The sequence below is a fragment of the Equus asinus genome, chromosome 10, assembly GCF_041296235.1.
Source record: "Equus asinus isolate D_3611 breed Donkey chromosome 10, EquAss-T2T_v2, whole genome shotgun sequence".
NCBI lineage: Eukaryota > Metazoa > Chordata > Mammalia > Perissodactyla > Equidae > Equus > Equus asinus.
Window position 1 is genome coordinate 17,577,679 of NC_091799.1, and position 27,890 is coordinate 17,605,568.

General features: G+C 53.5%; 3 protein-coding genes across 36 annotated transcripts in view; 1 reads left to right on the forward strand and 2 right to left on the reverse strand.

The window, feature by feature from the left end:
* Positions 1–409: 409 nt before the first annotated feature.
* Positions 410–6,729, reverse strand: SWI5 (SWI5 homologous recombination repair protein). Its single transcript, XM_044778675.2, is given in 6 exon segments — positions 410–724; positions 2,530–2,624; positions 3,305–3,426; positions 5,238–5,286; positions 6,377–6,420; positions 6,423–6,729. Coding segments are annotated over 6 exon segments (558 nt in total). The 5' UTR covers positions 6,606–6,729; the 3' UTR covers positions 410–659.
* On the forward strand, positions 5,985–23,838 carry GOLGA2 (golgin A2). 15 transcript variants are annotated; one of them, XM_044778652.2, is made up of 28 exons: positions 5,985–6,131; positions 7,638–7,754; positions 8,050–8,166; positions 9,160–9,240; positions 12,395–12,511; positions 12,794–12,837; positions 12,955–13,018; positions 13,450–13,509; positions 13,691–13,771; positions 14,566–14,604; positions 14,831–14,893; positions 14,981–15,074; positions 15,173–15,279; positions 16,308–16,366; positions 16,617–16,758; positions 18,126–18,215; positions 18,323–18,430; positions 18,623–18,710; positions 19,121–19,458; positions 19,760–19,873; positions 20,556–20,780; positions 20,863–20,938; positions 21,161–21,249; positions 21,492–21,707; positions 21,797–21,899; positions 21,996–22,102; positions 22,181–22,349; positions 22,437–23,838. In XM_044778652.2, exons 1-28 carry the CDS (start codon positions 6,042–6,044, stop codon positions 22,652–22,654), a joined length of 3,216 nt encoding a protein of 1,071 aa, XP_044634587.1. In that variant the 5' UTR covers positions 5,985–6,041; the 3' UTR covers positions 22,655–23,838. The 15 variants fall into 15 exon arrangements, with proteins under 15 accessions (XP_044634587.1, XP_044634589.1, XP_044634591.1 ...); XM_044778654.2 differs by lacking the exon at positions 13,691–13,771; XM_044778656.2 differs by lacking the exon at positions 12,395–12,511.
* Positions 23,839–24,394: 556 nt separating this feature from the next.
* The window catches only part of DNM1 (dynamin 1), a 41,940-nt gene continuing 38,444 nt past the window's right edge, over positions 24,395–27,890 (reverse strand). For 5 of the 20 annotated variants that reach the window (XR_011506207.1, XM_070518652.1, XM_070518646.1 and 2 more), the window contains one exon: positions 24,395–25,668. Coding sequence is in view for 14 of the 20 variants with exons in the window: in XM_070518652.1 (XP_070374753.1) it covers positions 25,596–25,668 (73 nt within the window). In the remaining 6 variants the exon portion in view is untranslated. Of the gene's footprint in view, positions 25,669–26,592; positions 26,630–27,190; positions 27,193–27,890 lie in introns of all 20 variants that reach the window. The other 15 variants (XR_011506210.1, XM_070518649.1, XM_070518651.1 and 12 more) reach the window with 10 other exon arrangements.

Genomic DNA, 27,890 nt, shown 5'->3' on the forward strand with positions numbered 1-27,890 from the left:
AGGATGGATTTAAGCATTAGAGATCATGGATGTAAGGCCCTTAGCACAGTGCCTGGCACATGTAAGCTTGTCATAATCCAAGGCAGGCTCTCTCTCCCCCAGGTAAGATTAGGGGACTACAGAGGAGAAGCAATCAGTGTACAGATTCACACGAAGATCGCTCATATGGGGCCTGGCCCTGTGGCCAAGTTGTTAAAGTTCTGCACGCTCCGTTTAGGTAGCCTGGGTTCGCAGGTGTGGATATACTCCACTCGCCAGCCATGTGGTGGCAGTGTCCCACGTACAAAGTGGAGGAAGACTGGCACAGATGTTAGTTCAGGGCTAATTTTCCTCAAGGAAAAAAAAAAAGAGGAGGATTGGTAGCAGATGTTAGCTTAGAGAGAATCTCCCTCAGCAAAGAAAAAGAGAAGATTGCTCATATGTTTATTTACAAATAGGATATATATACACATACAGAGGTATCACTGGGACATTTCAGGAACCTTGGAGCTGGGAACACCCCTTTCTCCCTGCACCCCTCTTCTCTGGGCTCTCTAGAAAAAAGCTTCTGAGATTTTCTCACTGGAAAGCCTGTAGGTGTGCTGGCTGGGCTCTCACTGCTTCTCATGTCCACCTCTGTCTCTCCCAGTGGGCTGTGGACAAGGGCTGTGAGCCTCTGCTCAGTCACTCATGTCTAGGCCAAATTCTGGATACAACTCTCTGGTGGTGACACCGCGGATCACAGCTGGAAGGAAGGAAGGAAGGATGAACAGCCAGTGGGAGAAGTGAGGGGGAGAATGGCCAGAGCCCTGACCTATCCAGGACTCACTCCTGAACCTTCTTCTTGCTCCTCTACTTGCCCAAGATAGCCTGCCTGTTACTCCTTCCAGACCCCTCCACGGGGGGCCCTGCCTGGCCACCCCAAACTAGACTCGCTGAACCCCCACCCTACTTTGCAGAGAGGTCAAACAAAGCTCCCCTAGGACCCTTTCTCCACACAGAGCAGCTACAGTCGAGTCATCTGCTGAAAACGTACGCATACATTTACATTCCATCTGGGGCCCGCCCCATGGGCTGTGCCCTTGCTATTGGTGACGTCCTTCCTCCTGCTCCCTCAAAGCCTCTTCTTTCCTCCCATGGGAAGGATTCTCCTCAGAGGCCTTCCCTGACCACCTATCTCATCCCCACCTGCCATCCTGTTCATACCTCAATATTCCCCATCTCTGTCCTGTTTCCTTCACAGCACTGAACACATTTTAGAATTCCTTTGTTTGTGCTCCTTTACTTACAGACCATTCCCCCGGCCCACCTCAACACCAAAACATAAGTCACATGAGAACAGAGACTTTCAAGTGTCTGGATCACCAAAATGTCCTCATACCCTGTAGAGTGGCACTGAGTGGGTGCTCAGTAAACATTCACTGAACAAATCAGAGAGGAGAGGCTGCCCACTCCAGGTCCTACGACCTGGAAGGACAGGTCTCAAGTTGGGTTCTGGCTAACAAGAGCTATGCCCCTAGCCACCAGGCTACAGTCTCCTCATATTTCTTTCTTCCTGGGCCCTGATCATCCTCCTCTCTTCATCCATCTATATTTCTCTCCTATTTTCTCCTTTCCCTCCTTTGGGACACATGCCCTACTGAAGCACAGAGAAGCCCGCCCTGCCGTGGAATCCTGGATGCTGATGAGTAACTCTGCAAGTACTAGAACTCACGCAGCAACTAGGCAGGAGGTCCCAGCTCTGGACATTGTCCCAAATGGCCACTGGCTGCTGAACATGAGATTGGCCACCAGTCGGAGCCAGGGGATGGAATGGAGGCCAATGACACATTTCCTTACCTCCAAGGGGTACCTACCGGGGTCTGTGCCTTGGCTAAGCCCTCTGGATAGTGAGACTGTGTTCAAGGAAGAACAAAATACCCCTTTAAACCACACAGAGCTGCCCTTGCACTTTCTGCCTCTGGAGCAAGTCAGCTACTTGAGGCAAGGATGGTGTCTCGATCAGTCCGAGTAGACCCCAGAAGGCTGGGAACCCTAGTCCTCAGTCTAGCAGGTGGGCGAGCCTATGCTCAAACCTGCCTGCAGCTTTTTTTTTTTTTAAAGATTTTATTTTTCCTTTTTCTCCCAAAGCCCCGTGGTACATAGTTGTGTATTTTTAGTTGTGGCTCCTTCTAGTTGTGGCATGTGGGATGCCACCTCAGCATGGCTTGATGAGTGGTGCCATGTCCACGCCCAGGATTCGAACCAGTGAAACCCTAGGCCGCCGAAGTGGAGCGTGCAAACTTAACCACTTGGCCACAGGGCCAGCCCCTGCCTGCAGCTTTAAAGCAGGCTCTACACTTGAGGGAAAAAAAAACTTAGGACTCAGGGAAGAGCTGTACAGTTGCTTTGCTAGGTAGCCAGGGAGGGTAGGGGCACTCAGGGAGTGGGGCAGCTGGGAAAGGCGAGAGGGTTGGCAAGTTAGAAGGCCCAGGAGCAAAAGCCAACTACCCCTGGGTGATGGGGCCTCCCTCGAAGCCCCGGCCGCTCCTCCGGAGTCATGCTGCTCACCTAGTTTGCCCAGCAGCATCTGGCCTATATCCTTGATGTCATTATACATGTGGAGCTGGGAGATGTGGTCCTCCAATTCACCCACACTGTAGCCTCTGGGATGAGGGATGGAGAGAGAGAGAATGGTTAAGAAAGCTGATGAGGATCCAAGGGTCAGAGCGTAACGAAGCATCTATTTAGCAAATGTTCACTCAGGGTTCCTAGGTGCTTGGCACTGGGGACATGATGATCACAAGATAGACCCTGCCCTCAAGAAGCTTACAGAAGGGCATGGGATCTGGCCACTCACTCCTGGCAAATGCTCCCCATACCCTTAGGGTAGGGTCCCTAGCCACACGGGTACTATGTGATCCTGGCCACAGCTGAAGGATTCACATGAGTGGCTAGTCAGATCCCCTCAAGTGTGAAATGCACATTCAAAGGCTGCTCAGTCTGTGCCATGTGGCTGGAGCAAGGGGCATGAGAAAACTCAGGAGTTGTGGAAGAGTCAGCTTCCCCTAAGCACTAAAAAACATCCCTTGCAGAGAGAGAAAGAAGTCTGTGTGTATGCAGAAGCAGAGGCAGAGAACACGGGCCCCAGAGAGGCTGGGAGAGCGATACCCTCCATTCCTGACAGCTTTCCAGTTCCCAGTTCCTGGTCCTCCTGAGCTTGACCACACCCTACCTGAGACAGGCTGCTGAAGACACCCGAAATCCAAGAGCAACTGAGTTTCAGTTACTAGGCACTAGTTAAAAGTTATCTTAAGCATGCTGAGGAACCCAACGAGGAACTTACTCAGATAGTAATTGGGAGATCTCCTTGTCCAGCATGTCCCTCTTCTCCTTCAGTTTCTGAATGTCAAGGTGCAGAGAATCCTCGCTGGTCCCATCAGCCAGGTCAGACTTGGGAGATGGCCGCTGAGTGGCACAAAAAGTCATTAGCCAGACTGATCAATTATCCACAATTTAGAACCTACAAGTTTTCTCCCAATATCTCCTCCTTGCTTCTGTTTGGTAATAGACACCCCTACCTCCCAATATGACTACATTTCCCAGCTTTCCTTGGAATTAAATATAGCCCTAAAACTAAGTTCTGGCAAGTGGAACTTAATCAGAAATGGTGTATGCAACTCTGGGAATTGTCCTTCCAGGGATAGGATACGCCTTTCCCTGGCCTTCCTCCTTCCTGTCTCCTGGAACACAGAAGCAATGCTGGAGCCAAACAGCTATCTTGGAAGATGAGGTAGAAGCCAGGTTGAAGATGTGGTGGAACAAGTTAGAGGCCTGGGTCCCTGATGACTGCTCAAGCCACCATTATTTGGGGTTTTCTCTCACTCCCAGCCAAACTCAATCCTAACTAAAGGGTCCATCCTGGTCCCCAATCTGACCCCAGAGAATCTGATTCAGGTCTACTTCTTGAATTCTCTTCTCAAGTCTATGATGTCACTGGATTTATAATCTCATTGGAAACAACACCCTTCCCTGAGGCTACAGTCTATGTTTGCCCTTTCTGCCTGGAAACGCTGCGAAGGCCGGTGCCTGGTACACTGCCAATCTTCAGGAAATGTGTGTTGGATCGACTGTCTACACATGATACAAGAAGAAACCAAGGAAGAGAGGAAGACATGGTTCCTATTCTTAGGACAGGAGTTTTCAACCAGTCAGTCAACAAACAGTCAGTAAGTACTATCTGCTAGGCACGGGGAAAGGCTCCCGGGGTTCAGCAATGCGTCAGACATCAAGTCTGTCCCCCGCGCCTCCAGGGAAAGAAGCCTAGTCCCAAAAATGAAACACCCAACAATTATGCTCTTCCTCTAGATAATTCCATTTCAAGCTCTACTCACAGGTCACACTCCATCAGAAAGGCCTGCCTTGACCACCCATCTCAATGGTCACTCCTCAATCACTCACCATCCCTCTGACCTGCAGTTCTCTAACATCTACCTCCACCTGGCATAATATGCATTTCATTATTATTATTATTATTATTATTTTCATTGTGGCATGTAAATTCCATGAGGGCAGGGATGTTGTTTTGTTCACTGCTGATGGCACTGTGTCTACAGCAATACCTGGCACATAGCTGGGACTCAGGAAAATTGGTCAAACGAATGAGTGAATGACAGATTAATCAACTAATGACAAGTCTGAAAAATGCTTTGACACTGAAGTACAGAGAGCTAAGAGACTGTCTAACAGGAGAATTGGGCAGAGCCAGGGCTGGGGGTGAAGTTCCTCTGAGGAAGCCCAACTCTAAAGGATGAGCTGGCATCAGCTGGGCAAAAAGCTGGACGAAAGTATTCCAGATGGGGAACAGTATCTCTAAAAGCCCTAAGCCCGGAGAGAGCACATGTGTTTGAGGGAAGGAGAGTGGCTTCTGTGTGGGTGGAATGGGTGAGGGAAGGGATAAGAGTGTGAAAAAGAACAAAACCAACCACTTGTGGTGTGGTCAGGCAGGAGAGACAGAGCCCACTTAGAGCCTGGGGTACCGATGACAAAGGACGGGACACTGCTTCTTCTGTGAAGCCTGGTGGGCAGATGAAAAAGATGAGGAAGGACTGAGAAACGACCTGGAGTGGCTCAGCAGAATAAGGTCTCCTGGGAGAAGACCTTGAAGACGGCTGGCGGTGGGCCTGGGCCAGCTGCCCTTGGGGATGGGGAGGAGGGCTTGGGAGCAGCAGTGCCTAACACGGTGGAGGGCAACGGGGGCGGAGCACAGGCATACTCACAGGAGATCGGAAGGCTCCGCGGCAACTTTTGGAAAGTCCTGGTTGAGTCCTGGAGAGGAATCCGAGGGAAGAAAAGCCGATGGGACCTAGAGTCCGCTCTGGGAGGAAAGGGGGACTGCCGGGGTACGGGAGGAGGAGCAGGTGGTAAGTAGGAGCGACCGGGACTGGATCCAGTTGGAAGGGGAGCAAATTGCTCCCGGGGTCAGGGTAGGGATCCTCGAGGGAGGGGAGATTCTGATAGTGGGGAGTGTGTGGAGGACTGGACGGGGGTCTCTGGAGGTGATCTCTGGGATGAGAAAGCCTGGGACAGAGCTATGGGGGAGTCAGGAAAGGGACTGTGAAAGGATGCGCTTTCCCCCTGCTGTCCGCTCCTGGCCCACCTCCTGAGGCCTGGGGTCCGGGGTCCCCGTCTTGGGGGGGTCTGCAGCGGTGAAGGGTCCAGGGCGAGGGCAGGACAGTGGCCTCTCAGGTTCGCCAGGTAACTGGAGTCCGGCGACCGAGACCGGGAACGGTCAAACGGCGAGCTGCGCGCGCACTCTGCGAGATCAGGCCCCGCCCTTCCCCCTAAGGTGGGCGGAGACAGCGGCTGCGCGCGCAGCTTTCATTGTGACTTCACCCGTTCCTCCCTGCCTACGGCAGCCTGGCCACGCCCCCTTTCCGTTTATTTTTCCCACGGACCAATGGGATGTAAGCGCTGAGGCCACGCCCACACCGCTGCCTATAAAAGGCGTCGCCCCGCCTTCTCTGGCTCAGTCGCACGGCTGCGCGGTGACTGCCGGAAGTTATTCCGCAGTGGTTGCCGGGATGGCGCTGATGTGGCCCCGCCCTTACCCTCCCTGTCCCGAGATGTCGGAAGAAACCCGACAGATGAAATTGGCCGCGGCCAAAAAAAAGGTAAAACGTGCGGGGTCGCGGCTCCCTGACCCAGCCCGAGGCCTCTCCTACAGCCGGGCAGTGGCCAGAGTCTGTGCTGCCCCTGAGGCACACGGAGCGAGCCCCTCGGCGCCCCTTGGCGTCCCCCCAAAGTCTTTTTAGCCAGTCCCGCCCCCTGGCAGCCCAGCCCCCGCCCTCGCGCGTCGCCCCTGGGTGACTTTTGGCCAGGAACTCCCGGGGCTCCCCGCTCCAGGTTCAGCTCTCGCCTCCTGCCGCCCAGAATCAGACCTCCTGGGTTCCCCGGGCCCCTGAGCTCCCGGTCTCCAAGGACCTCGGTCCCAGCCCTGCGCTTTCCTCCCCCACCGCGGAGTGGCGACTCGGGCGGCGGTGGGGGCGGGGGGAGGGGAGGAGGGAGGAGTGGAATGTAGTGAAGTCACAATCCCCCTCGTCGCTATAGTTACCGCCGCGAGCCCGGTGTTTGATCTTAGGACCCATCCCTTAGTGTTTTCATAGTTTTCCTTAACAGTTTCTCTGGTCGCGACACAAATTTCCAGCTTGAAGGGGACTTGGGACTATGGGACCCAGGTCGGAGAGGTTTCAGGCTCCCTGACTGTAAACTGTCCCCCATCCTTTGGCACAGACGGTGTGAAAAGCCTACATTTCACCAGTGATCTCGAAACCTTGACAACATCTCTGGGTGACAATGGGGAGAACGTTTAGTTTGGTTTTCTCCCAGGTTTCTACTCTCCAGAGACACTTTCAAATTTTTAATATGAATTCTCTACCTCCCGTTCTAATTCCCTATGATTCTGGGACCAGAGTGCCCCTCAGTCAGTGTTGGAGTGAGGTCTGCTTATCCTCTGTGGAACAGATCCCAGGAAACTGAACTTTACAGCTGGGAGTCTTCCCCAAATCATCTGAACACGGGGTGCTCTGGGTGCCACAGGATAAATATGAGACTGAAGCAGCAATTTTGCTTGATTCTCTTAAGAGAGAAAAAGCCTTTTATATAAATGTACTTAGGGGTGACATTTGCATGTATTTGTAAGATTATGATAGACTTCTCTCTGAAATAGTGCTCGGGTTGTCCTCTTTCTGTTACGTTCCCAGATTTGCTAGAAGTGTGCCTTCTCTGCCTTCTGCCATTAGGATACATTGAGGTAAAAGTTTGAGAAGTAGTCATGTGCAGCTCTGATAGACATAAGAAAGGATCTGATTTCTGATCACTGAAATGTTTACTTCTCCACCTCTGCCTCTGGTTTTGGCCTCTGGCAGCTGCTGATTCGGGCATAACCCCAGAACTCGGAATCAGAAGACTGAGTTTAAGTTCCATTATTGCCTTTTTTTTTTTTTTAAGCCATGTTATCAGTCCATTTCTTCAGTTAAGTGAGAATTACAACACCTTGTAGGGTCATTGGTGGCATTAAATCAGATGATGAGTATAAGTGTATTTTGTAAACTGTAAAATAGGATGTGAATACAGGGGCTCATAGTTCTCATGAGTCCCCCTGCTTTTCCTTTCTGCAGTTGAGGGAATATCAGAAGAAGAACCACCTTGGTCCTTTCGCAAAGAAGAAAACGAAGATTAAAAATGGCAGTAGCTCTGAGATAACCACTTCTGATGGTTGTCACTCTCCTGAGGATGTGAGTCTTAGCTGGCCAGGCCCCTGGTTTTGGCCCCTGGCAGCTGCTGATTCCGGCATAACCCCAGAACTCGGAATCAGAAGACTGAGTTTAAGTTCCATTATTGCCTTTTTTTTTTTTTTAAGCCATGTTATCAGTCCATTTCTTCAGTTAAGTGAGAATTACAACACCTTGTAGGGTCATTGGTGGCATTAAATCAGATGATGAGTATAAGTGTATTTTGTAAACTGTAAAATAGGATGTGAATACAGGGGCTCATAGTTCTCATGAGTCCCCCTGCTTTTCCTTTCTGCAGTTGAAGGAATATCAGCAGAAGAACAACCTTGGTCCTTTCGAAAAGAAGAAAAAGAAGATTAAAAATGGCAGTAGCTCTGAGATAACCACTTCTGATGGTTGTCACTCTCCTGAGGATGTGAGTCTTAGCTGGCCAGGCATCCAGGGACAGGGATGCTCACGGGGCAGTAAAGGGTAGTGATTAAGACTGTGGAAGAAGTATCAGGTACTGGTTTGAATCTTCCCTCTCCCTCTGCTAGGGATATGATTTGGGGCAAATCGCTTAAACTCTTTTGGGTCTCTCTTTCCACATTGGCAAAATCGGGGTAATATTGTCTTACTTACACTTAGGATGTTTAGGTGGGATTGTTGATGTTTTTATATTAGTCCCTTAGTCCAGGGCCTGGTTCGAAGTAAACATTCAATAAAGGGTGGTTGCTATTTCACTTGCTGCTCTGGTGATTTTCTCATCCCCAGCCTCAGGGGGAAGCCAGGCTGTGAGAGCAGCCACTTCTCATGTTCTCTCCCTTTAGGAAGCACCAAGAGAGTCCCAGGCTGTGATGAGGAGAGCCCCAGACACTTGGATTAGGAGCTGATCTGAGTTGCTAGTCCATCTTTGCCACCAGCTTGGTGGATGACCTCAGGAAAATCACTTCCTCCCCGGGCCTCAGTTTCCTCATCTTAAGATGATATTGTTGGATCAGATCACTGTCTTTCAAACTTATTTTTTAGCTGTAGCCCCCTTTGTTCAAGCGACCCCTTACTTGGAAGTTTGGTTTTTAAAATGGAGATGGGGGTCTGGAGCTTTTTCAGACTCCTAGCATCCAGGGCCTGAGGAGAGTATGTCATGGATGTATTAAGAGCTGCAGTGGTCAGGCGACTCCACTCTATGTGACGGCATCTTTCAGGGGACTTTTCCATCTATTTGTTTATGTTGATTTCTGCCTCTGGCAAGGCAGCAAGTGGCTGTTTGGAAAGATGGCACAGGCTTTGGTATTGATCCCCTTCTCTCTTCTCTAGCGTTCCATTGCCCTGAACCGTCTCTTCTTCCTTCCTTGACTCTCTTGCCTCTCACTAAGCCACTTTTCTCTTTCTCCCCCTGCCCTTGTTTTTCCCTTTTCACCTCCTATAGATTCAGGACATTCTGAAGGTGCTGGTGTCTGACCTTAACCGCTCCAATGGGGTAGCACTCCCCTCATTGGACAATTGGAAGGTGAGGCAGTGCCGAGCCCCCTCTCTGGCTTGCTCCCTCCCAGCTCTGCATGCCCCTCGGCTTCTCTGCTTTGGGGGATCATTTGCCTCTGGCTTATTTTATGTTGCTGTCATTAACCCTTGGCCTGTTCATGTCTGCTTTTTCACCTGCTTGGTTGGTTGGGGTTTTTTTCCTTCCCCCACATCTTTTATTGTCTTGGAGAAGGTGAGATGCACCTTGAAGGGTAAAGGTATTTGGGAATAGCTTCCAGAGCAGGTGTGTGGCATGTGGGCTTTTTTAATTTTAAAGATTGGCACCTGAGCTAACATCTGTTGCCAATCTTCTTTTTTTTGTTTTTTGTTTTTCTTCTTCTTCCCAAGGCCCCCTGGTACATAGTTGTACATTCTAGCTGTAGGTCCTTCTGGTTGTGTTATGTGGGATGCCGCCTCAGTATGGCTTGATGAACGGTGCCATGTCTGCGCCCAGGATCCGAACAAGTGAAACCCTGGGCCACTGAAGCAAAAGGCACGAACTTAACCACTCGGCCATGGGGCCGGTCCTGCATTTGGGCTTTTTGAGCCTCAAGTTTGAATGCCCAGTGGTGCTGTCAGACTTGGAGAGATTAAATAAAACCAAACTGTCTTGCCCTTTGGGCATCTGTCCCCGAAAGACCAGTAGACTACAGTGCAGTTTGTGATTTTTTGAGTTGATTCATTTTGGTTTGAAAGTAGGGAATGTAGAGTTAAGAGAAAGGGAGTTTGTATTATAGTTACAAGGATTGAGGTTATTTTTTCAGGGGAACTACCTGTAAAGGATGTGAGGTTAGCCAAACAGATGAGTGACCAGGACATTCTGCCCCGTTCGTCTTGTAAAAATCGACCAGACACTTAACCGTATTCAGTGGGCCCTTGATAGCAGAGACACTGCCAGGTGCTGGAGAAAGTAGGTAAACCAGCTAGAATGCACCCTGAGGCAGGCAGGCGCTGCTGAAAGAAGCAGGGTAGAAGGTGGCACTGTTGCAGATGCTAAACTGAGGCAGAGGTTGGTACTAAATGGACTTGAGGCTGGAGGGGGTGGCATTTGAGGCCAGTTTGAAGATTAGAGGTGGGTGACATTCATCCTTACCGAGTGTGGGGGAAATGGGAGTCCCTGGCAGAGTGCATAGTACAGGTAACAGCCAGGATTATGAGCTCACAGAGCACCTCCCAGAAGGGCTGGTGTTTGGGGTGCACTGGCTGGGAGATGACCTCCTCTGGACATGACGTTGGCACTTCCTCCTCAGTTAGCTTCCTCGAGGGAGATCTGCCAGGCCAGAGGAGTAGGGCTGAAACAGGGCCAGCTCCTGTTGGAGATGGGCGTGGGGAGAGGGGCTGGGACAGGGCCCTGTTGGCTGCTGTTGGAGAGTTTCAATCATCGGGACTGCTCACGCCCAGTTGATCAGGTCTGTCCAGGTATGGTAACTCATCTTGTCGACTCAGAGGAGACACTGAGTGGCACATAAGGGGAGCCCAGGCGTAGAGGAGTCCTGAAGCCATGTGTGTGCACTCATGTTCGAAGATTCTGTGCCCGCATCCCTCTCTTCTCCTGGAAATGAAGACCCAGATCCTCATAGTCCCTTCTTGTTATTTTTAAATCCTCTCTCTGTCAATAACTGTTTCTCACTTAAGTTTTCTACTCAGTACGGCACGCCTGGGATTACAGGAGCCTGGGCAGCACTGAAAGCATTTCCAGAAATGGGGAATGTTGGAGAAATACACCAATTTTTAATGGAATGGGACATTTGAGGGGAGTGGACAATGTTTTCTTAGAAGTCCACACTTACCTACAAGGCTTAAAATGATGAAATAACTTGATTGCTCACAAAATAGTCATGTTTTCTATATTTAATACCTCTAATTCTAGAGATCAGTGGGCACCCAAGATGCTGGGAGGGACCGGGCTTGCCAGGGCCCAGGGCTATGAGTGTGCCCACCTCCCCCAGAGTCTCATGCCCGGCCTACTGCTGAACCCCTGCTCTTCCCTGTTAGATTCAGTTGTACAGGTTGGCAAGGCAACACCAGGTTCTAGGGCCAAAGGTGGTCACAATGTGGACGGTAAACGTGCAAACAGCTTGAGTCCTCAGCTTCTCAGGCTCTGCCAGCACTTGCTCTAAGGAGGGCAGTACATTTGGGTTTTCAGAGGGCAGGGCTGAGGGGTCCAGAGAGCAGGTGGCCCTTTCCCCCAGGAGAAGTGCAGCCTCTTCCTCCCTGACCCAGCCTTGCTGGCTGGCCTTGGCTCCGTGGTGCTCTTTGCTCATTAAGCTTTAGCCTGTCAGCCATCTTCCCCATCTCTGCCCATCTGGCCTGTTGGACATTAGATCTCCAGAGCCAGAGGCCTCAAGTAGCTGTCAGATCTGAGCCTGGAAAGAGGCTGGATGGGGCTCTGGTCAAGCCAGTGGGTCCAGTTGGGGAAGAAGGAGCAGCTTCTTTATGGCTCCTGGTCCTCAGTCCCAGGATTGTTGTCTAGGATGTTAAGAGTCAAAGGGTAGACATCTTACCTCTGGTTTCTCGGTTTCTTGGTTGGGTAGGTGTTTTGGAGTGAGGAGGTTGGGGGTGGGGGGTACCTCGAGGAGCAGGGAGAGGCTTCTAGTTGGGCTGCCTCTTTCCCAGAAAAGGCCTGAATATCTGAATTGGGCAAACACAGCCAGCAGTTGAGGGGAGGAGGGAAGGGAGGAAATCAGAGCCAGAAAGGAAAGAGGCAGTTAGCTTCTTCATTAGCACCAGCCTCTGCCCAGCAGAGGCCCAGGGTGAGGGTCACTCAGAGGCACAGATTGGCTTTCTGCAAGAGCAGTGCCTTCCTTCTCCCTAACTTGGCACACCTCTTTCCACCTGCTGTGGCTGCCACAGGTCAGAGCCTGGTCTGGTCATTTGCTGAGCTCCGGGGAGAACAAGGCCGTCATGTGTTCACGAAGGAGGTCGTGCCATCCCTACTTTAGGCTTTGGCTGCCCAGAAGGCTGCAGAGCAGCCTGAAACGTGGACGAGCGATAGCCATACCCCAGGGTAGCTCCCAGCATGTGTGACTGTCACTCTGACTGCAGCAACACCTGTCCTACCCGCTCTGCACCCCTGTATCCATAGCATTGAGTTGCCTTCTTTCCTGCATGGCACCCTAACCGCCTGCTCTGTTCTGTGACAGGCGCCCAAAGACCGCGCCGCTGCTGCCTCAGCACCTGCTGTTGACACCGTGTCACCTGATGGTGTCCCTTCCCCCAGTGCTAGTCACCCCCATGTCACTAGCATGGCATCAGTTCAGGTTTGTGCCTTTCCCCGCTGCCCCACTGTATGTTCGTCCCCTCCTCCTTCCCAGAGGATCGTATCTCCTGTGGAGTCTCTTCCCCTTTCTTCAGGCAGCTTGGTTCCTAGAGCCAGGTGCCCTTCCCGAGGGCTGGAATGGGGGAGGCCAAGACCAGGTTTTCTTTGAGGTTTGGGAAGATGGAAGGTTATCGGAATGCGCTTGGCTCACCCCACCCATGGAAGATTTCTGTCTTCTAAACGGAAATTGAGTGACTACCTCATGTGTTTTTTTCCCAAACAGAGCCATGATGCTGAAAATGGTCCTAGTCCCATGGATGAAAGCATGTGAGTGTCTCTGATGGGGGCAGTAGTCCCTAGGCTGAGGGAGTTGGGACAGGCTGCTGCCCATGCCCCCCTTCCCCTCTAGCCTCCTGCAGCCCTGACCCCTGTGCTCATCCCTAGATCCCTTTCATCTACTGAGAGCCTGCGCCAGCTTTCTCAGCAGCTCAACGGTCTTGTGAACGAGGTACCCCAGAATTTGTAGCCCAGAGCAGGGGGGAGAGGGGAAAGGAAAAGATGATAGAAAGAAACTGAGGCAGAGATTACCAAAAGGGAGGGAAGATCCTGGGACCAGCTGAGTCAGCTGGGCAATGTTTAGCTAGTCATTATTTCCGAGTCTCCTCTTTGAAGCTGTGCAAATGAAGGGGTTGGACTACGAGATGCGTTGCATCCGTTCATCCTACTGCAGAAAGCACAGGAAGAGAGGTGCTTGGGAGAGGAGGGATGAGGGGGAGATGAGAACCATAGGAAGTTGACTCAAAGGGGTTATGGGAGGAGGGGGCCAAGTTAGGCAGCAAATAAAATTTTGCCAGTTGATGGGGAAGACAGGAAGTTAGAGGGCTTAGGCATTGAGAGAGCCAGAGAGCATCTCCATGTGAGCTCTTTGATCTCTCCTAGTCTACATCATACGTCAATGGGGAGGGCCTAGCATCTTCTGCTAATATAAAGAATCTGGAGGTAAGTGGCCCTGGACTATGGCCCAGTGACCCTGCAGGCCAGCCCCCTACCTCCTCTCATAGCCGGGGCTGGGTGCCCCGCTGCCAGCTGAGACAGCCCAGACACCCCCCAACCCTAATGATTGCTCTCTCTACCTCTCCCCCACCCTTCCTCCAACTCCTCCTCTCTGCATGCGCCTCAGAGCCGGTACCAAGAGCTATCAGTAGCCCTGGACTCCAGCAATCTAACAAACAAACAACTCAGTAGCAAGATAGAGGAATTGGTAAGAGTCCAGTGGGGTCCCCTGATTCTGTGCTGCCAATCCTGGGCTCCAGTTTCCCCTTGGGGCCCTAAGAAAGGAGCTGGGGGCCCCTGGTGCCAAGGGAGAATGGGGTTGGGGGGCCTAGGTGTCAGGTGGAGGGACCCCAGAGCACGGAGCATGCAGCATGGCTGTTTCTATGGCTGTCCTCTTTGCCTACTCTGTTCTCCAGACACCCCTGCTTGAGTCCTCTCCACACTTGCCCTGGGTCTGTGGCCTCTAAGGGAAGCACTAGCGTGACTGGTGTGTTCCAGCCCTGACTCAGCCCCTAATTTGCTCTGTCTTTGACCTTGGACGAGTCACTTCTCCTCCCTGGGCTTCAGTTTCCTGAGGAGGTAGAATTAGAGGGTATCCAAGGTCCTCTCCAGCTCAAAAGGTCCTTTTCATTTCTATATCCCTGCTGCTAAGGACAGAACTTGGTCTGTAGTAAGTGCTCAGTAAATTTTTGTTGAATGCACCCTTCCAAATCCCAAACAGAAGAAGGGGAGTCTTTCCCTTCTCAAAGTCCACTTCTAGAGGCTTGTGTCATTGTCCTTTCAAGGGAGTCTGGATTCAGACTCTCACTTCTGTAGCCATGACAAAACCACCTAAGATGCAGTCACTTTGCTCGGGAACTTAAGGAGAGTTTGTCAGTTCATGTCCCCGTGAACTCTCCCTTTAAAACCCACTCCTGGCACCTGCCCATCCCTCCTTCTTGGTCTGGGGAGCATAGGAAAGGGGGGCCAACCTCAGTCACCTTCCTTTGACTCTTTCCACAGAAACAGCAGAACCAGGACATTTTGGATCAACTAGAGAAAGTAATGTGATTTCTTTGTCCGTTACGTGGCTGCTGGGTTTGGGGGAGGACTCAGAGGTTGAGGCCTTGTCTTGCCTGCTCCCAGCCTGGAGAAATAGAGCTCCCCCCGCCCCCTCCCCCCACCATAATCTGGTGTCATTGGTGGGCCATTGGTGGCATTCTGGGGGCATGTCCTTTGCTGTTTCATCTCCACCTCCTCCTAGTAAGAGATGTTTCTTTTCCTGCAGGAGAAGAACGAATTTAAGCAAAAGCTTGCAAAGGAGCAAGGAGCTCTAAGAGAGCAGCTGCAGGTGAGTGGACTGTATGCTGTCCCCTATGGCCCCTAGGGAACATTGCTTTTCCTCCTTTTCAGCATGCGTTTGGCTTTTCTCCCAAAGGTTCACATTCAGACCATAGGGATTCTAGTGTCTGAGAAGTCAGATTTACATACCGCCCTGACTCATACTCAACAAGCAGCGAGACAGAAAGCAGGTGGGAATCTGGATGCCCTTTCATCCTCAGCCTGGCACATCGGCAGGCCTGCAGTGGGATTTCTTCTTTGGGGTCCATCTTTAACTCTGTCATTCCAGGAGAGTTGGAGGATCTTGCTAGTCGTCTGCAGTCTTCCCGGCAGCGTATAGGGGAGCTAGAGCGGACACTATCTGCTGTGTCCATGCAGCAGAAACAGGCCGACAAGGTGAGCCCAGTGCCTGCCCATCTACTGGAGGTGTCGGGGAGTGAGCCTGAAGGTCCCTTCTGCAGGATGGAGTGTCTTGCTGCCCAGAAGGCCGCACAGGCCATTTCTCGATGCTTTCAAGTTGTGTGGTTGTTAGAAGTAACCCGAGGATGCGTTGGTTGCCATGGATGAGTCGGGGCTGGGGGTGCTGTCTAGAGTGAGCACTGGATGCAGAGCCCAGAGCCTGAGGGCCAGCCTGCTCTTAACTGGCTGTGGGCCTTGGCCAAGTGCTAGGTGTTTGGGCTGTGAAGGTACAGAACAGGATTTTTAGTACGTCACCATGTGTGTAGAAAGGGGAGAAGTGTGCATGTGTGTGTGTGAGAGAGAGAGACATACAAGATGTGTCTGAAAAGACTCATAAACGCCCTGGGGAGAGGAACAGGGTGGCTGGGAGACATGCCACTTCTCTACCGTCTGAGTTTTGGACTGTGTGGATGTATCTTCCATTCAAAAAATGAACAAAAGATTACAAGTTTAATTTCCCCCCTCATATCTGCTCTCCCACCCTGGGGAGAAAGTCTGGTTCAAGAATCAGACAGACCTGGATGTTCAGCCCCAGCTCTAAGTGATTGTAGGCAAGCGACTTAACCTCTAATATGCAGGTTTTTTGCCTGTGATTGGAGATGGTCGTCCTGCCTCGTTTGGTGATCGTGAGGAGGAAGTGGGATCATTCGCACGGTGCCTGGTAAAGCGCTCAGTCAAGGTTCAGAAGTGGTGATGCTGCTGATAGTGATAATGAAGCAGTATGAGCTGCTGACTCTGGGCCTCCGTTAGCCAGCCGTGAATTAGAACTCTTTACCTGCCTCTTCCACCCTTCCTGAGTTCTTATTAAAAACAAATGAGAACATGGGCTTGGAACTGCTTTGGAAAAATACAAAGTCTACCTCAGGGTGAGGAGGTGTTGCCATGGAGTAGTTACTGTTGCTGCTTAGTCTGCCAGCTGCATCTTCTGCCTGCCCAATCCTGACCTTGCCTTTCTGTATTTGCAGTACAACAAGGATTTAACCAAAGAGCGAGATGCCCTCAAGCTGGAGTTATACAAGAACAAGTAGGATGGGAGGGTGGAGGAGGGCTGGGGGACCTTGGGCGGGTGACGTGCTAGGAAGTGGGAGGGTACAAGCGGGCATGGTGACAGAGTCTCAGGCCACATGTCCTCTCTCTGGCCTGCCACTTGTGACTATTAATCCTGGGGTCCCTTCCAATGCCACTGTGGTTCTGTGGTGAGGGGGGTGGGTTGATCACCAAAGGGTTCCTTTCTCCTCTTTATTCATGCCTTTCTCCACTGCCTCCCGTCATAGCAAAAACAATGAGGACCTGAAGCAGCAGAACTCAGAATTGGAGGAGAAGCTTCTGGTCTTGTTGACAAAGAAGGACTCCATGCAGCTCGAGGTGGAGGAGCTCCGCAAGAAGCTGGAGATGTCAGAGCTCCTACTGCAACAAGTGAGGGGCTGGAGCCCCAGGGAGCCCGGGCCCCCTCCAGCTGGGGCCAAGGTTTTTAGGAGTCATCGTGGGTGGCCTCCAGCCAGGAGTTGGATCCTTGTTATGGTCCTGCCACAGAATCCTCCAGAGATTGATAAAAACCTACAAATTGGGGCCCTGCCCAGACATATGGAATCAGAATCTCAGGGATAGGCCTTTTTAATTTTTATTTTTTAAAGCATCCTGGTTGAAAACCATTGTTTTATAGATGACAGTTATAAGGCCAGCCCATGAATCTGTTTACTGCCTCTCGGGGGCCAAGCCACCAGGTAGTCAGGGTGCCCAGGTCAGAGGGCTCCTGCTCTCCAGTTCCCCACACTGAGCAATACTCTGCCTTCCTGTAAGTTCCTTCCACTGGGGTCTGGCTTCCCTCCAGAACAACATGGGAAAAGTCGAATCTCTTTCCCAAGAGAGACCTTCAGATGCTTTGAAAAGGGAAGAGGGGTATATGGCTCCCCTGTCCTTTCTAAGATCTTCTCTGTGCTAAAGTGTCTAAGCTCCTTCAGCTGTTTCTCATGCAGTCTGTCACCCTCCTGACTGCTGTCTCCAGGATGTGACCTGATTTGTCAGGGCTCCTTTCTTGGTCAGGCCCCCAGAGCACAACATGAGTCTCCACATTTGCTCTGGTCTGGGCAATAAACAGAGAGCTCTCCTCTGCGCTCCTTCCATCCATCCGCCCAGGCAGTCAGAAGAATGAATTGAATGCCTCCTTTGTGCCCATTCCTGTGATAGGCAGTCTAATAAATTGCCTGCTAGAGATAGAAGAAGTTAGAGCTTACGGTTGCTGTGAAGTTCAGATGGCTGCCCATACTTGGTGACCCAGCTGCCCCATTTCCAGCACCAGCAGTGTGTAGCCTTATTCAATATAGCATCTAAAAGGCCATCAGTAAGGGTCTGGTTAACGTATGCAATAGGCATATGTTGGGCTACTATATAACTGTTAGAAAAATTAAATATATCTTGTACGCAGCAAAGTGAAAATAAGTTGCAGAACCATATATGACACCACTCCAAGACAACACAGCTGTGATGTGCATTAATGAAATATGTTTGCATGTGTACAGAAAAGGGTCTGGAATTATACAGACCAGATTGGTGGGATTGGGGAGCTAGAGGAAAGGTTGGGAGGAGTTTGCACACTTATTTGAATTGTTTACAATGAGTATTTAGTAAAAATAAAGCCTAAGGATATGGTATTAATAATATGAGGATAGAAATTTTTATTGACCCTAAGTTGTACATTGACCCTAGCACACCCTTTTGGTCGGGGGATTGTATGGAACAGCCTGGGCTCCCCAGATCTAACCTCCTCACTTTTCATCACCCAGTTTTCTAGTCCATCTGAACCCCGTGATAGCAACCAGCAGTTACAGCAGGCCCTGGAAGAGCAGGCACAGCTGCAGAGACAAGTGGAGGAGGTAAGGCTTTGCAGAGGGAGGGGTGTGGAAGGAGGATGACCCCAGGTGACCAGGAGCAGGTGAGGCCCAGTGACAGCACCTGCTAACTTCAGCCCCCATTCTTGCAGCTGAAGCATTTGCTAAAGCAACTGCAAGTGGAGAGAGACCACTATGTGGTGAATCTGAAAGAACAGAATGCCTTTTGGCAGGAGAAGATGAAGCAGATGTCAGAGAAGGTGAGATGTGACCTTTAGCCTCTCACCTTAGACAGGTCACTTGATCTTTCTGGGCATCTGTAAAATGCATCATCACTGTGTGCAGCCAGAGGTGGCTGTGTGTTTTTTGTAGGCGGGGGTAGAGGGAGATGGTCGCCTGGCCATTCCTTCATCCCTTCCCTCCGTATGCTCCTCCCCCTGTGCTTTGGGCAGCTATTCGAGTTGAGGGAGGAGAAGGAGTGCAGCATGAGTCAGGTGCAGGTGCTGGAGACCAGCTTGGCCGAACTGAGGAACCAGATAGGTGAGCTGGGCCTGGAGTGATCCGGCAGCAGGATTGGTGTCGGGGGGCTGGTGAAGGTGGCTTTGAATACTCCAGGGAAGTGGGTGGATGGAAGGGAGTTGTGGCCAAGGGACAGAGATCTTTCCCAGGAGTTGGCAAGTCTTGCAATCTCTTTGAGCCTCAGTGTCCCCATCTGCAAAAAGGGGGTGGAGTGCCCACTGTTAACCACCCAGAATTGTCTTGAGCATAAAAATGTACAGAACTCAATTTGAAAGTGTCTTGACAGATTGAACATCATATGAGCATGAGGAATTATTAGCCAGGAAGCCAAGATTTGGGGCGAGGAGGCTGAGTTAGGAGCTGTGGACCCAGCAGAGGCTTTTTTGAGACTCCAGAGGCAAGAGGCCCTTATTGTATGCTTCCTTTCTCAGCTGTTCCCCCACCCCAGGAGCCCCCAGCAGGGCCATCTGAGGTGGAACAGCGGCTACAGGCAGAAGCTGAACAGCTTCAGAAGGAAGTGAAGAGCCTGGCAGGGCAGCTGCAGGCCCAAGTCCAGGACAACGAAAGCTTGAGTCGCCTGAATCAGGAGCAGGAGCTGCGGCTGCTGGAGCTGCAACGGGCGGCTGAGTCATGGGACGAGCAGGTGGAGCAGCATAAGCGGCTTCTGGAGACCATGGAGGGCGACCGCAGCACCATCAGCCGCGCTCTCACCCAGAACCGCGAGCTCAAGTCGCAGCTGGCCGAGCTGCAGGATGGCTTCGTCAGGCTGGTGCGCAGCCCTACCTGGCTAGCCTGCCCCCCTCCCTGGCCAAGGCCTTTGGTGCAGGGCAAGATGCATAACCCCTCTGGGCCTTTGTTGTTCCACCTGTAGAATGGGGCGGGACAGACCTTACGTGAACAGGTGCCCATGAAGGCCCCCGTGAGCCAGAGAGCCCTGCTGAGATGAATGTAGGGGGCGGGGGATGCTTTCCCTACCTGCCACCACTCTTCCCTGAGCTGTGGGAGGTGGACACCAGGTTCTGGGGTCTCCAGCTACATTGGGTGGCCACTGATTGCTTCTTTTTGTCCAGACCAATGATAATATGGAGATTACCAGTGCGCTGCACTCAGAGCAGCATGTCAAGAACGAGCTGGCCAAGAAGGTGGGCCAGCTACAGGAGAAGCTGGGAGACCTGAAGGAGACGGTAACTCTGGCCCCAACTGAGAAGGACTAGGAGACAGGCGCCAGCTTCTGGGGAGGGGAGGTGCTAGGTGCCGGGGCCAGGACAGAGGCAGCTCCAGCCTCAGGGTACAGGTGACCCAGAGCCCTTGAGGGCCTGTGACTAGTTGTTGCCCGCTGCCCTCTGACTTTTCAGGGTGGGGAGCCCTGGACTGTAGGTCGTCATCCCCGCTAGAGGCATTGAGCCCCTTATCAGAGGGGAAGAGACGGCAGGTGATGGGCAGCTCCTTGGGTTCGGCCCTGGATTCTCGCCTCAGCCCCACTGGTCACTGTTCACAGCTCTAAACCTCAGTTTCCATAACTTAAAAAGAAGATTAGCGTTTTCCTCGTATGTTGAGGTGTGTTGAGGATTAAATGAGATCACGCAGGTAAAGTATTAGGCACTTAGTGTGCACTTAACAGATGTTGGTGGCGCTGTCTGCTTTTCCACCAGTCTGTGGTCAAAAATTAAGAAAGGTTATTATGAGGTATGAGGCTGGGTGAAGGAGGCCTGGGGCTCTGGGCAAGGGAGGAGCTCACTTAGCCCTGGAGCAAGGAAGCCAGGGGCCTGCGCAGGCGGCAGAGGGCTCTGCCCAGTCTCCCCAGTCCCTGGGCTCAGATGCTGGAAGCAGCCACCACCTGCCCTCACTCCCAGGGTCTCCCTGTAGGTGGAACTGAAGAGCCAGGAGGCTCAGAGTCTGCAGCAGCAGCGAGACCAGTACGCGAGCCACCTGCAGCAGTATGTGGCCGCCTATCAGCAGGTGGCCTGTGAGAAGGAGGAGCTCCACAAGCAGGTCCTGGTGCAGACCCACATCATGGACCGGCTGCAGCACGAGGAAATTCAGGGCAAGGCGGCGGCCGAGACCACCCGCCAAGAGTTGCAGGAGACCCAGGTGAGAGAGTTTGAATGCTGGGCCCCTGAGTGGGAAGGCCTGCGGCCCGTGTCCCTTATCACTCTCTTTCCTGGCCCCTTAGGAGCGCCTAGAAGCTGCTAACCAGCAGAACCAGCAGCTACAGGCCCAGCTGAGCCTCATGGCTGTGCCTGGGGAAGGTAAGTGGGACTGCCCAGAGGAAGAGAACACAGCCCAAGGATGAGGGAGACTTTTAGCCTCATAGAACTTAGTTGGAAGAGACATTTAGGACAGTGAATTCTTTTCCTCTGGAGCCTGGCTGGCCCAGGGTTGCACAGTGAGGCAGGGTCAGAGCTGGGCCCCGAGCTTTCTTCCTTTCCTCCTTGTTGGGTTGTCTGAGGACCTTCTGGCTGCCCCCACAGGAGATGGACTGGATGGCGAAGAGGAGGAGGAGGAGGCTCCCCGGCCGAAGCTGAGCATGCCGGAGTACCTAGAGAGCCAAGAGGCCATGGTGAGCTGCCTCCCTGCCCCATCTCCTGCCTCCGTCTGTGCTCCCTCCTGGACACCCTTCCTACCTCTTGGTTTCTCTCCCTCTGACTTCTCTTGACCCCCAACCCACCCCTCCTGGGAGCCAGTGGTTGGACACCACGCCATTCTTGAGCCCCAGGCAGGCCCCCTGAGGGCCTCTCCGCCTCCCTGCGCCTCCTCCTGTGTATCCTCCCCTGAAAGCACACCTGCACCTCTTGCCCGCAGGTGGCATTTTTTAACTCGGCCTTAGCCAGTGCTGAGGAAGAGCAGGCACAGCTGCGCGGGCAGCTGAAGGAGCAAAAGCAGCGCTGCCGGCGCCTGGCTCACCTGGCGGCCCCAACCCAGCATGAGCTGGAGAAGGCCTCAGCCCCTGGGACCAGGGGCGACAGTGTGCCTGGGGAGACCCACCAGGCCCTTCAGGTGGCCATGGACAAGTTGCAGGTGAGTGAGTCTCCCTGACATGGGCCAGGAAGGGTAGGGGCAGGCGGGACGGTCACTGCTGAGCCCTGACCCCACTCTCTGGGCTGCAGAACCGCTTTACAGAGCTGATGCAAGAGAAAGTGGATCTGAAGGATCGCGTGGAGGAGCTGGAGCATCGCTGTATCCAGCTGTCTGGAGAGACAGACACCATTGGTGAGCAGGAGGCCAGGGCCTGGGGCAGGGGGAGCTATGTGGTGGATCGGGAGCCCCAGCATCTGAGCTCTGTCTGCCTGCCCTCCCTTCCTGCAGGAGAATACATTGCCCTCTACCAGAATCAGAGGGCAGTGCTGAAGGAGCGGCACCGGGAGAAGGAGGCGTACATTAGCCGGCTGGCTCGGGACAAGGAGGAAATGAAGGTAGGGGCTCTGACCATCTCTGTGGGCAGGGGCCGGGGTGAGGACAGGGGTGGGGGTGTTGAGTGCCTCTCCCTCCAGGTGAAGCTGCTGGAGCTACAGGAGCTGGTGTTACGCTTGGTGAATGAGCGTAATGAATGGTATGGCAAGTTTGTGGCAGCCGCCCAGAACCCTGCTGGTGAGGCCCCTGCAGCACCCTCAGCTGCCCAGGAGCTTGGCGCTGTCGACAGCCAAAATACTGCTCAGGATGGTGAGTAGAGTCCTCGGGAGGGAGGGCAGGCAAGGGAGAGCCGGCACATCGCTCAGAGCTCAGAGCGCTGCCACTCTCTCTCCAAAGATCTCCACGAGGTGAGCCTCGCCGACAATGTGGAGCCTACCCAGGGAGAGGCCCTGCTGGGCCAGGCTACCCCTGAGAACCTCACTGCGCAGCAGATCATGCAGCTGCTGCGTGAAATTCAGAATCCCCAGGAGTACCCAGGCTTGGGCAACAACCCCTGCATCCCCTTCTTCTACCGGGCCGATGAAAACGACGAAGTGAAGATCATGGTGATCTGAGCCTGACACGAGTAGGCAAAGCCCGGAGAAGTGGGGCCGGGGGCTCTGCCCCCACCCTATCCTTGCCATCCCGTCCCTGCCACCCCCTCCCTGCCACCCCGTCCCTGGTCATCCTTCCCCAGTCGCCCTTTTATCCCTAGACTAGCAAGATAAGACCCCTGAGAACGGGTATGATAAGCCCCCCGTCTAATGCGGGGAGACAAGATGATGAGCCCCCCCATCTAATGTGGGGAGACAAATAGGTGCAGACCCCTTGCCACCTTGGCCAGGGCTGTCTTAATTTCTGGGCTATTAATAGTTCCAGAAAAACAAAGAGCCAGAGGCTCAATCAAGGTAGTTTATATAGCAGGCTGCCTCTCTCGGGGAGCAGGAGTGGGGCCGGGGGCTCTGCCCCCACCCTATCCTTGCCATCCCATCCCTGCCACCCCCTCCCTGCCACCCCATCCCTGGTCATCCTTCCCCAGTCGCCCTTTTATCCTTAGACTAGCAAGATAAGACCCCTGAGAACGGGTATGATAAGCCCCCCGTCTAATGCGGGGAGACAAAATGATGCGCCCCCATCTAATGCGGGGAGACAAGATGATGAGCCCCCCCATCTAATGTGGGGAGACAAATAGGTGCAGACCCCTTGCCACCTTGGCCAGGGCTGTCTTAATTTCTGGGCTATTAATAGTTCCAGAAAAATAAAGAGCCAGAGGCTCAATCAAGGTAGTTTATATAGCAGGCTGCCTCTCTCGGGGAGCAGGAGCTCCCTGATGACCTCCTCACCCCCCACCAAGCAGCCCTCCATTCAGAGGGACTCTGGTATCCTCTATTCAGAGGCACTTTGGGGCACATGTGCCCCCCTCGTCCAGACAGACAACTGGGCAGCACTCTCACAGGCCTTGGGACAATTGGGGCTCACTGAGGCCTGGCAAGGGCACAAGCTGGTGGCGATGGGCTCCCTCCCCAGTGTATATACTGTATCTCTGTAACATTTTGTATATTCTGGAGGCAGGGCAGCTCCCTGTATCATAGCGGAGGTTGGAGCTGGCAAATGGGGAAAAGGTTTATTAAATATTTGGGGGTGGGGAAACTTATTTATTGATTTATTGATAGCATAGGACAGAGGAAGGAGGCGGGGACGGGGTTGCTCCCGGGTGATTCTACTCCTGTTTATTTTGAAATAAATGGATTTAGCCATACTGCTTGGCCTTGCTTCTTCCTGTTCCTGTCGCTGGGGCCTGGGGCCTGTGCTGTGCCCACTGAGCAGGGGCAGGTCCTGCCAGCAGAGGACAGGCTTCTGGATGCTCGTGTCTGAGCATGTCCCGCAGGGCTGTTGAGAGATCTCCAGGCCCGTCACCCGCACGCAGCGTGGTGAAGCCCGGGGAATCCCAGGGGGACTGCCGTGGGGCTCTGAGGGGCAGTCTGCTGGTTTCCAGTGCAGACTTTCCATTCCATCATCCTCCTCATCCTGTCCCTCTGTCCTGTCCCTCCACGGTGCCCGACCGGGAGCCCCACATCCTCCGTGCAGGCTGAGTTGGTGCCCCTGCCCCCTAGTGGCTGGAACAGGCTTCACAAGATGAGGACAGGCTAACCTCCAGGTGCTTTTCCAGGGCGCCTTGGGAAGGATGGGGCCTTTGTTCACCACTCCTTACAGCACCCTAGCAGTGGCTGGGCCCTTCTCCACCCCGGCATGCCAGGTAACCTTCACTTCCCCCTGAGCTCCACGGAGAACACAAGCCAGCAGAGGACACACTGTTCCCCATCGTCCAGAAATAGGTTTTATTCTCAGCCAAGAGACAGCAAGACTGCTGGTGGTCAGAGAACCACACAGCTGCCAGTACAGCACCCCCATGCTCAGCGGGGAGGGACAGGAAGGTGGCAGAGGGGGGCTGTCTGTCCACAGGCTGGGCATGACAGGGAGGCTCATCGGAGGTGGCACGCTCTGGAGTGGGATGTCAGGGTGACAGTGTTCCCTTGTAGGTGGGCCACAAGACTCCTCAAGGACAGCATGGTGACTGATTCCCTACACTAGAGGCAAGGCTGTGGCGGCCATATATATGTGTATATATATCTGAGTATTTATAGATATTTATAGAACGGGGCAGGAGCAACACCACAGAGGGGGCACAAGTTTCACCAAAGTCACGCCTGGATGTCAGCTCACCACTACGACAGACTAAGTCACATATGAAGGGGGAGGCTTTGGGACTGGGGAGCCAATGTCAAGTCACAGAACAGCCGTCCAGGTAGGCTTGGAAAGGGAGGTCTCCGAGGAATAGGAGGGATCTGGTTAGAGGTCGAAGGGGGGCCTGGGGCTCTCAGGACGGGATGGACTTGCCTGACCCGATCGGCTGGCAGTTGGAGAGAAAGCAGAGAGAGAGAATGGAGAGAGAAGGAGGGGGAGAGGTGGTAAGGCAACAGCAGCCAAGCCCGGTGGTCGAGGTGGGGGTAGGGGTGGGGCAGGGGACAAAGACGCGGTGAGGGTTTGGGTGAGGTTTCCGGAATAGAGGAGGTACCAAGAAAGGGAAGGTGGAAGGGAGGAGCTGGAGAGGGGCAAGGGGACAGACTTCATGGGGTGGAAGATGGAGGCTGGGCGGCCCTCCCTTGCCACGCACGCTGGTCTCTCACACACCACCAGGCAGTGCACCCACAGCTCCAGACACGTGCTCGGCCCCTTCTGGCTTCCCTCTTCTCTGGCTCCCTGTCTTTCAACCCACTGGCCCAGGGCCGCCCCCAGCCCCAGGGAGTATGGGGCTGTGAGCCCTGTGCAACAGCCACCAGGCCTGATGGAGAAAGACATGAGAAAGAACACTGTTTGAACCAGGAGGGCAAAGCTAAGAGGATGGCTGGAGGGAGCACTGGAGGCCCCTCTGGGTGGGCAGAAAGCCCAGGTGTCCTCTGATGGGACCCTGGGGAGGCAGGGAAGGCAGGCAGCTGGATGCCCTTGGCCACAGGCTTATAAGTCTAAGAGGGGAGCCTCAGCTGGTCGGGGGACCGCAGGTCGCGTAGGTGAGGCTGGGCCCTTCCTGCTGGGGAAAAGCAGAAGAGCAAGAGTCAGTGGCAGGTGGGTTCGCTGGGCGAGTTTTGCGGCCCAGCTGGGGCAGAACTCAGAGAAGTAGACCTGCCCAGGTCAGCAGACACTGTCATCCTCCTGGCTGAAAAGTGTAGGTCACCCCTAGGAGCTACAGGCCCAGATCCATGAGCCCACGGGCTGGCTATGGTGCTTCACCTGGGGCCGAAGACGCTGCCTTCAGTTGTGCACTAGCAGGAGTGACAACACCCAGGAGGTAGGGGAAGGGCTGTGTGACTCTGCCTCGCCTGTGAGGTGTGCTCTGGGCCGACGGTGTGGGTAGGACCCTCAGGCTTTCAGAAATCATCGAACCAGCAGAGCCTTCACCCCAGATCACTGCTCAGTCGTTGGCACCATAGAGGAGGTGGGACTCTGACCTCCTCGGCCCTATCGTGGATTCAATTCCCAGAGCTCCCAGGCTGAGAGCTGGCTGCGCTGCCCCAGCAGCACAGCTCAGATTGGGGAATGAGTGTGGCAGCCCCAGGGTGAACCTCCCAGGCCTCTGCCTGCCTGAGTCCAGCCCCACACACAATCCCCTCCAGACTCTCCACCCCTACACCATAAACCATGAGCTCTCTGCCCTCTCTGACGGCTCCAGAGGGCACCCATGTCTGCCAGTTTGGGTGCGAAGCCTGTCCCAAGAGCTCCCCAGGCTCAGCCATGGGGGTCTTGGTCAGGGGCACTGAGTCCCGAGGCTCTCTGCGAAGGGAGGTAAGAGCCAGCTCTTAGAAGACAGCAAAGACAGAAAGAGGAAAGAATAAGTCTGGAGCTGCAGAAGAGGGGGGGCCTGGCTCTGAGGTCCCAGGTGCGCCCCCCATTATGGAGCTGGTGCAGCAGGGGCAGACACACCGTTCATGCAGCAGGCCGAGAGGCATGTACCTACCGTGGCTGACACTCCTCAGGGGTCACTGATAGTGATTCTGAAAGACAGCACGAAATCAACATGGCAGTTCACACGCACGGACGGGGCAGGCCTGGGGGTGGGGGACACGCACACGCACACACCCGGGCGTGCACACACATGCTGTGAGGCCCCACGGCCCCGCATGCACACACTGACACACATGCCCACGAACAACACGCATACACCTCCCCCACCCGCCACTGCCCAGCACCCTCACTGGCCAGCACGTGCAGCATGGATCTGGGGCATGCAGCCACTCGGTACACTGAAGCACACGCGTGGGCTGAGTCACAACACAGAAGCTCGCCCGCACACAGGAGGCATTGCACCAGCTCCCTGTATACTCGTGCCTGGCGTGCTCAGAGGGCCACCTGCAATGCTCCATAAGGGACAAATCTTGTGTCTTAGGGTCCAGCTGTCACTTCTCTGCCCAAGAGCATTCCATGACTCCTGCCCACACCACTGCGTCCCATCAAGTCAAACTCTTCTGTGGACTTTGAAGGTTCTCCAACCTGCCCCACTGTACCACGGTACCCAGGGCAACCACTTCTTATTCTGCCTCATTCCATCTGCACACTGCTCTGGCCAGTGGCTCTCCTCAATGCATCCCATGTTAAACCTTTGCCCACACTGCCACTCCCCCCAAAGGCCCCCTGACTCCCCACCACCTGAGCTGTATCTCAGACAGCCCTCGGACCTCTGCAGTCAAGCTACCTTGAAACTCCCAGGTCTGCTGTCTTCCCCGAGGCAGGGCCATGACTTGCCAAATGTTTCCCGTGTGTTAGCAAGACTGGAGTCAGAGCAGGTACCAAATCTCACAGCTCCCATATGTCACACCTCAGTACAGACCTGGGCATGTCAAATACCCTCAAGAATCTGGACTTACGTTGGAAGTTAGCAAAATGCTCCTATAACTAGTGTCTCTCTTGATCCCCACACCAACCCTGGGAGAAAGGAAGAATGTTCAATATTATTTGGTAGAAGGGAAACTGAGGCCCTGGAAGGGAAAGTGACTTGCCTAAAGGCCCAGGGTGAACCACAACCTCTGGACTCCAGTTCAGTGCTCTTGACCAGCACCACACTGCCTGCTTTGCCTCTGCTTTGGTCATCAAATCACCACAGGGCAAGCCCCATCTCTGCTTCATTTTGGGTTCATGGAGGCTAAAACCACAGCCCTACCCTCCAGCCATCTGGAAACATAAATGGATACTATTGGTCTGATATGTTCTTCCTCAGAGAACATGGCCAGTGGAAAGAGGTCAGACTGAGTCAGATAT

Coding starts and splice junctions, on each gene's coding strand:
- GOLGA2 (XM_044778652.2), top strand. CDS start 6,042: ATGGCGCTGATGTGGCCCCGCCCTTACCCTCCCTGTCCCGAGATGTCG. Junction 14,894..14,980: donor CTCTAAGAGAGCAGCTGCAG/GTGAGTGGACTG, acceptor TTTCTCCCAAAG/GTTCACATTCAGACCATAGG. Junction 18,431..18,622: donor TGAAGCAGATGTCAGAGAAG/GTGAGATGTGAC, acceptor TGCTTTGGGCAG/CTATTCGAGTTGAGGGAGGA.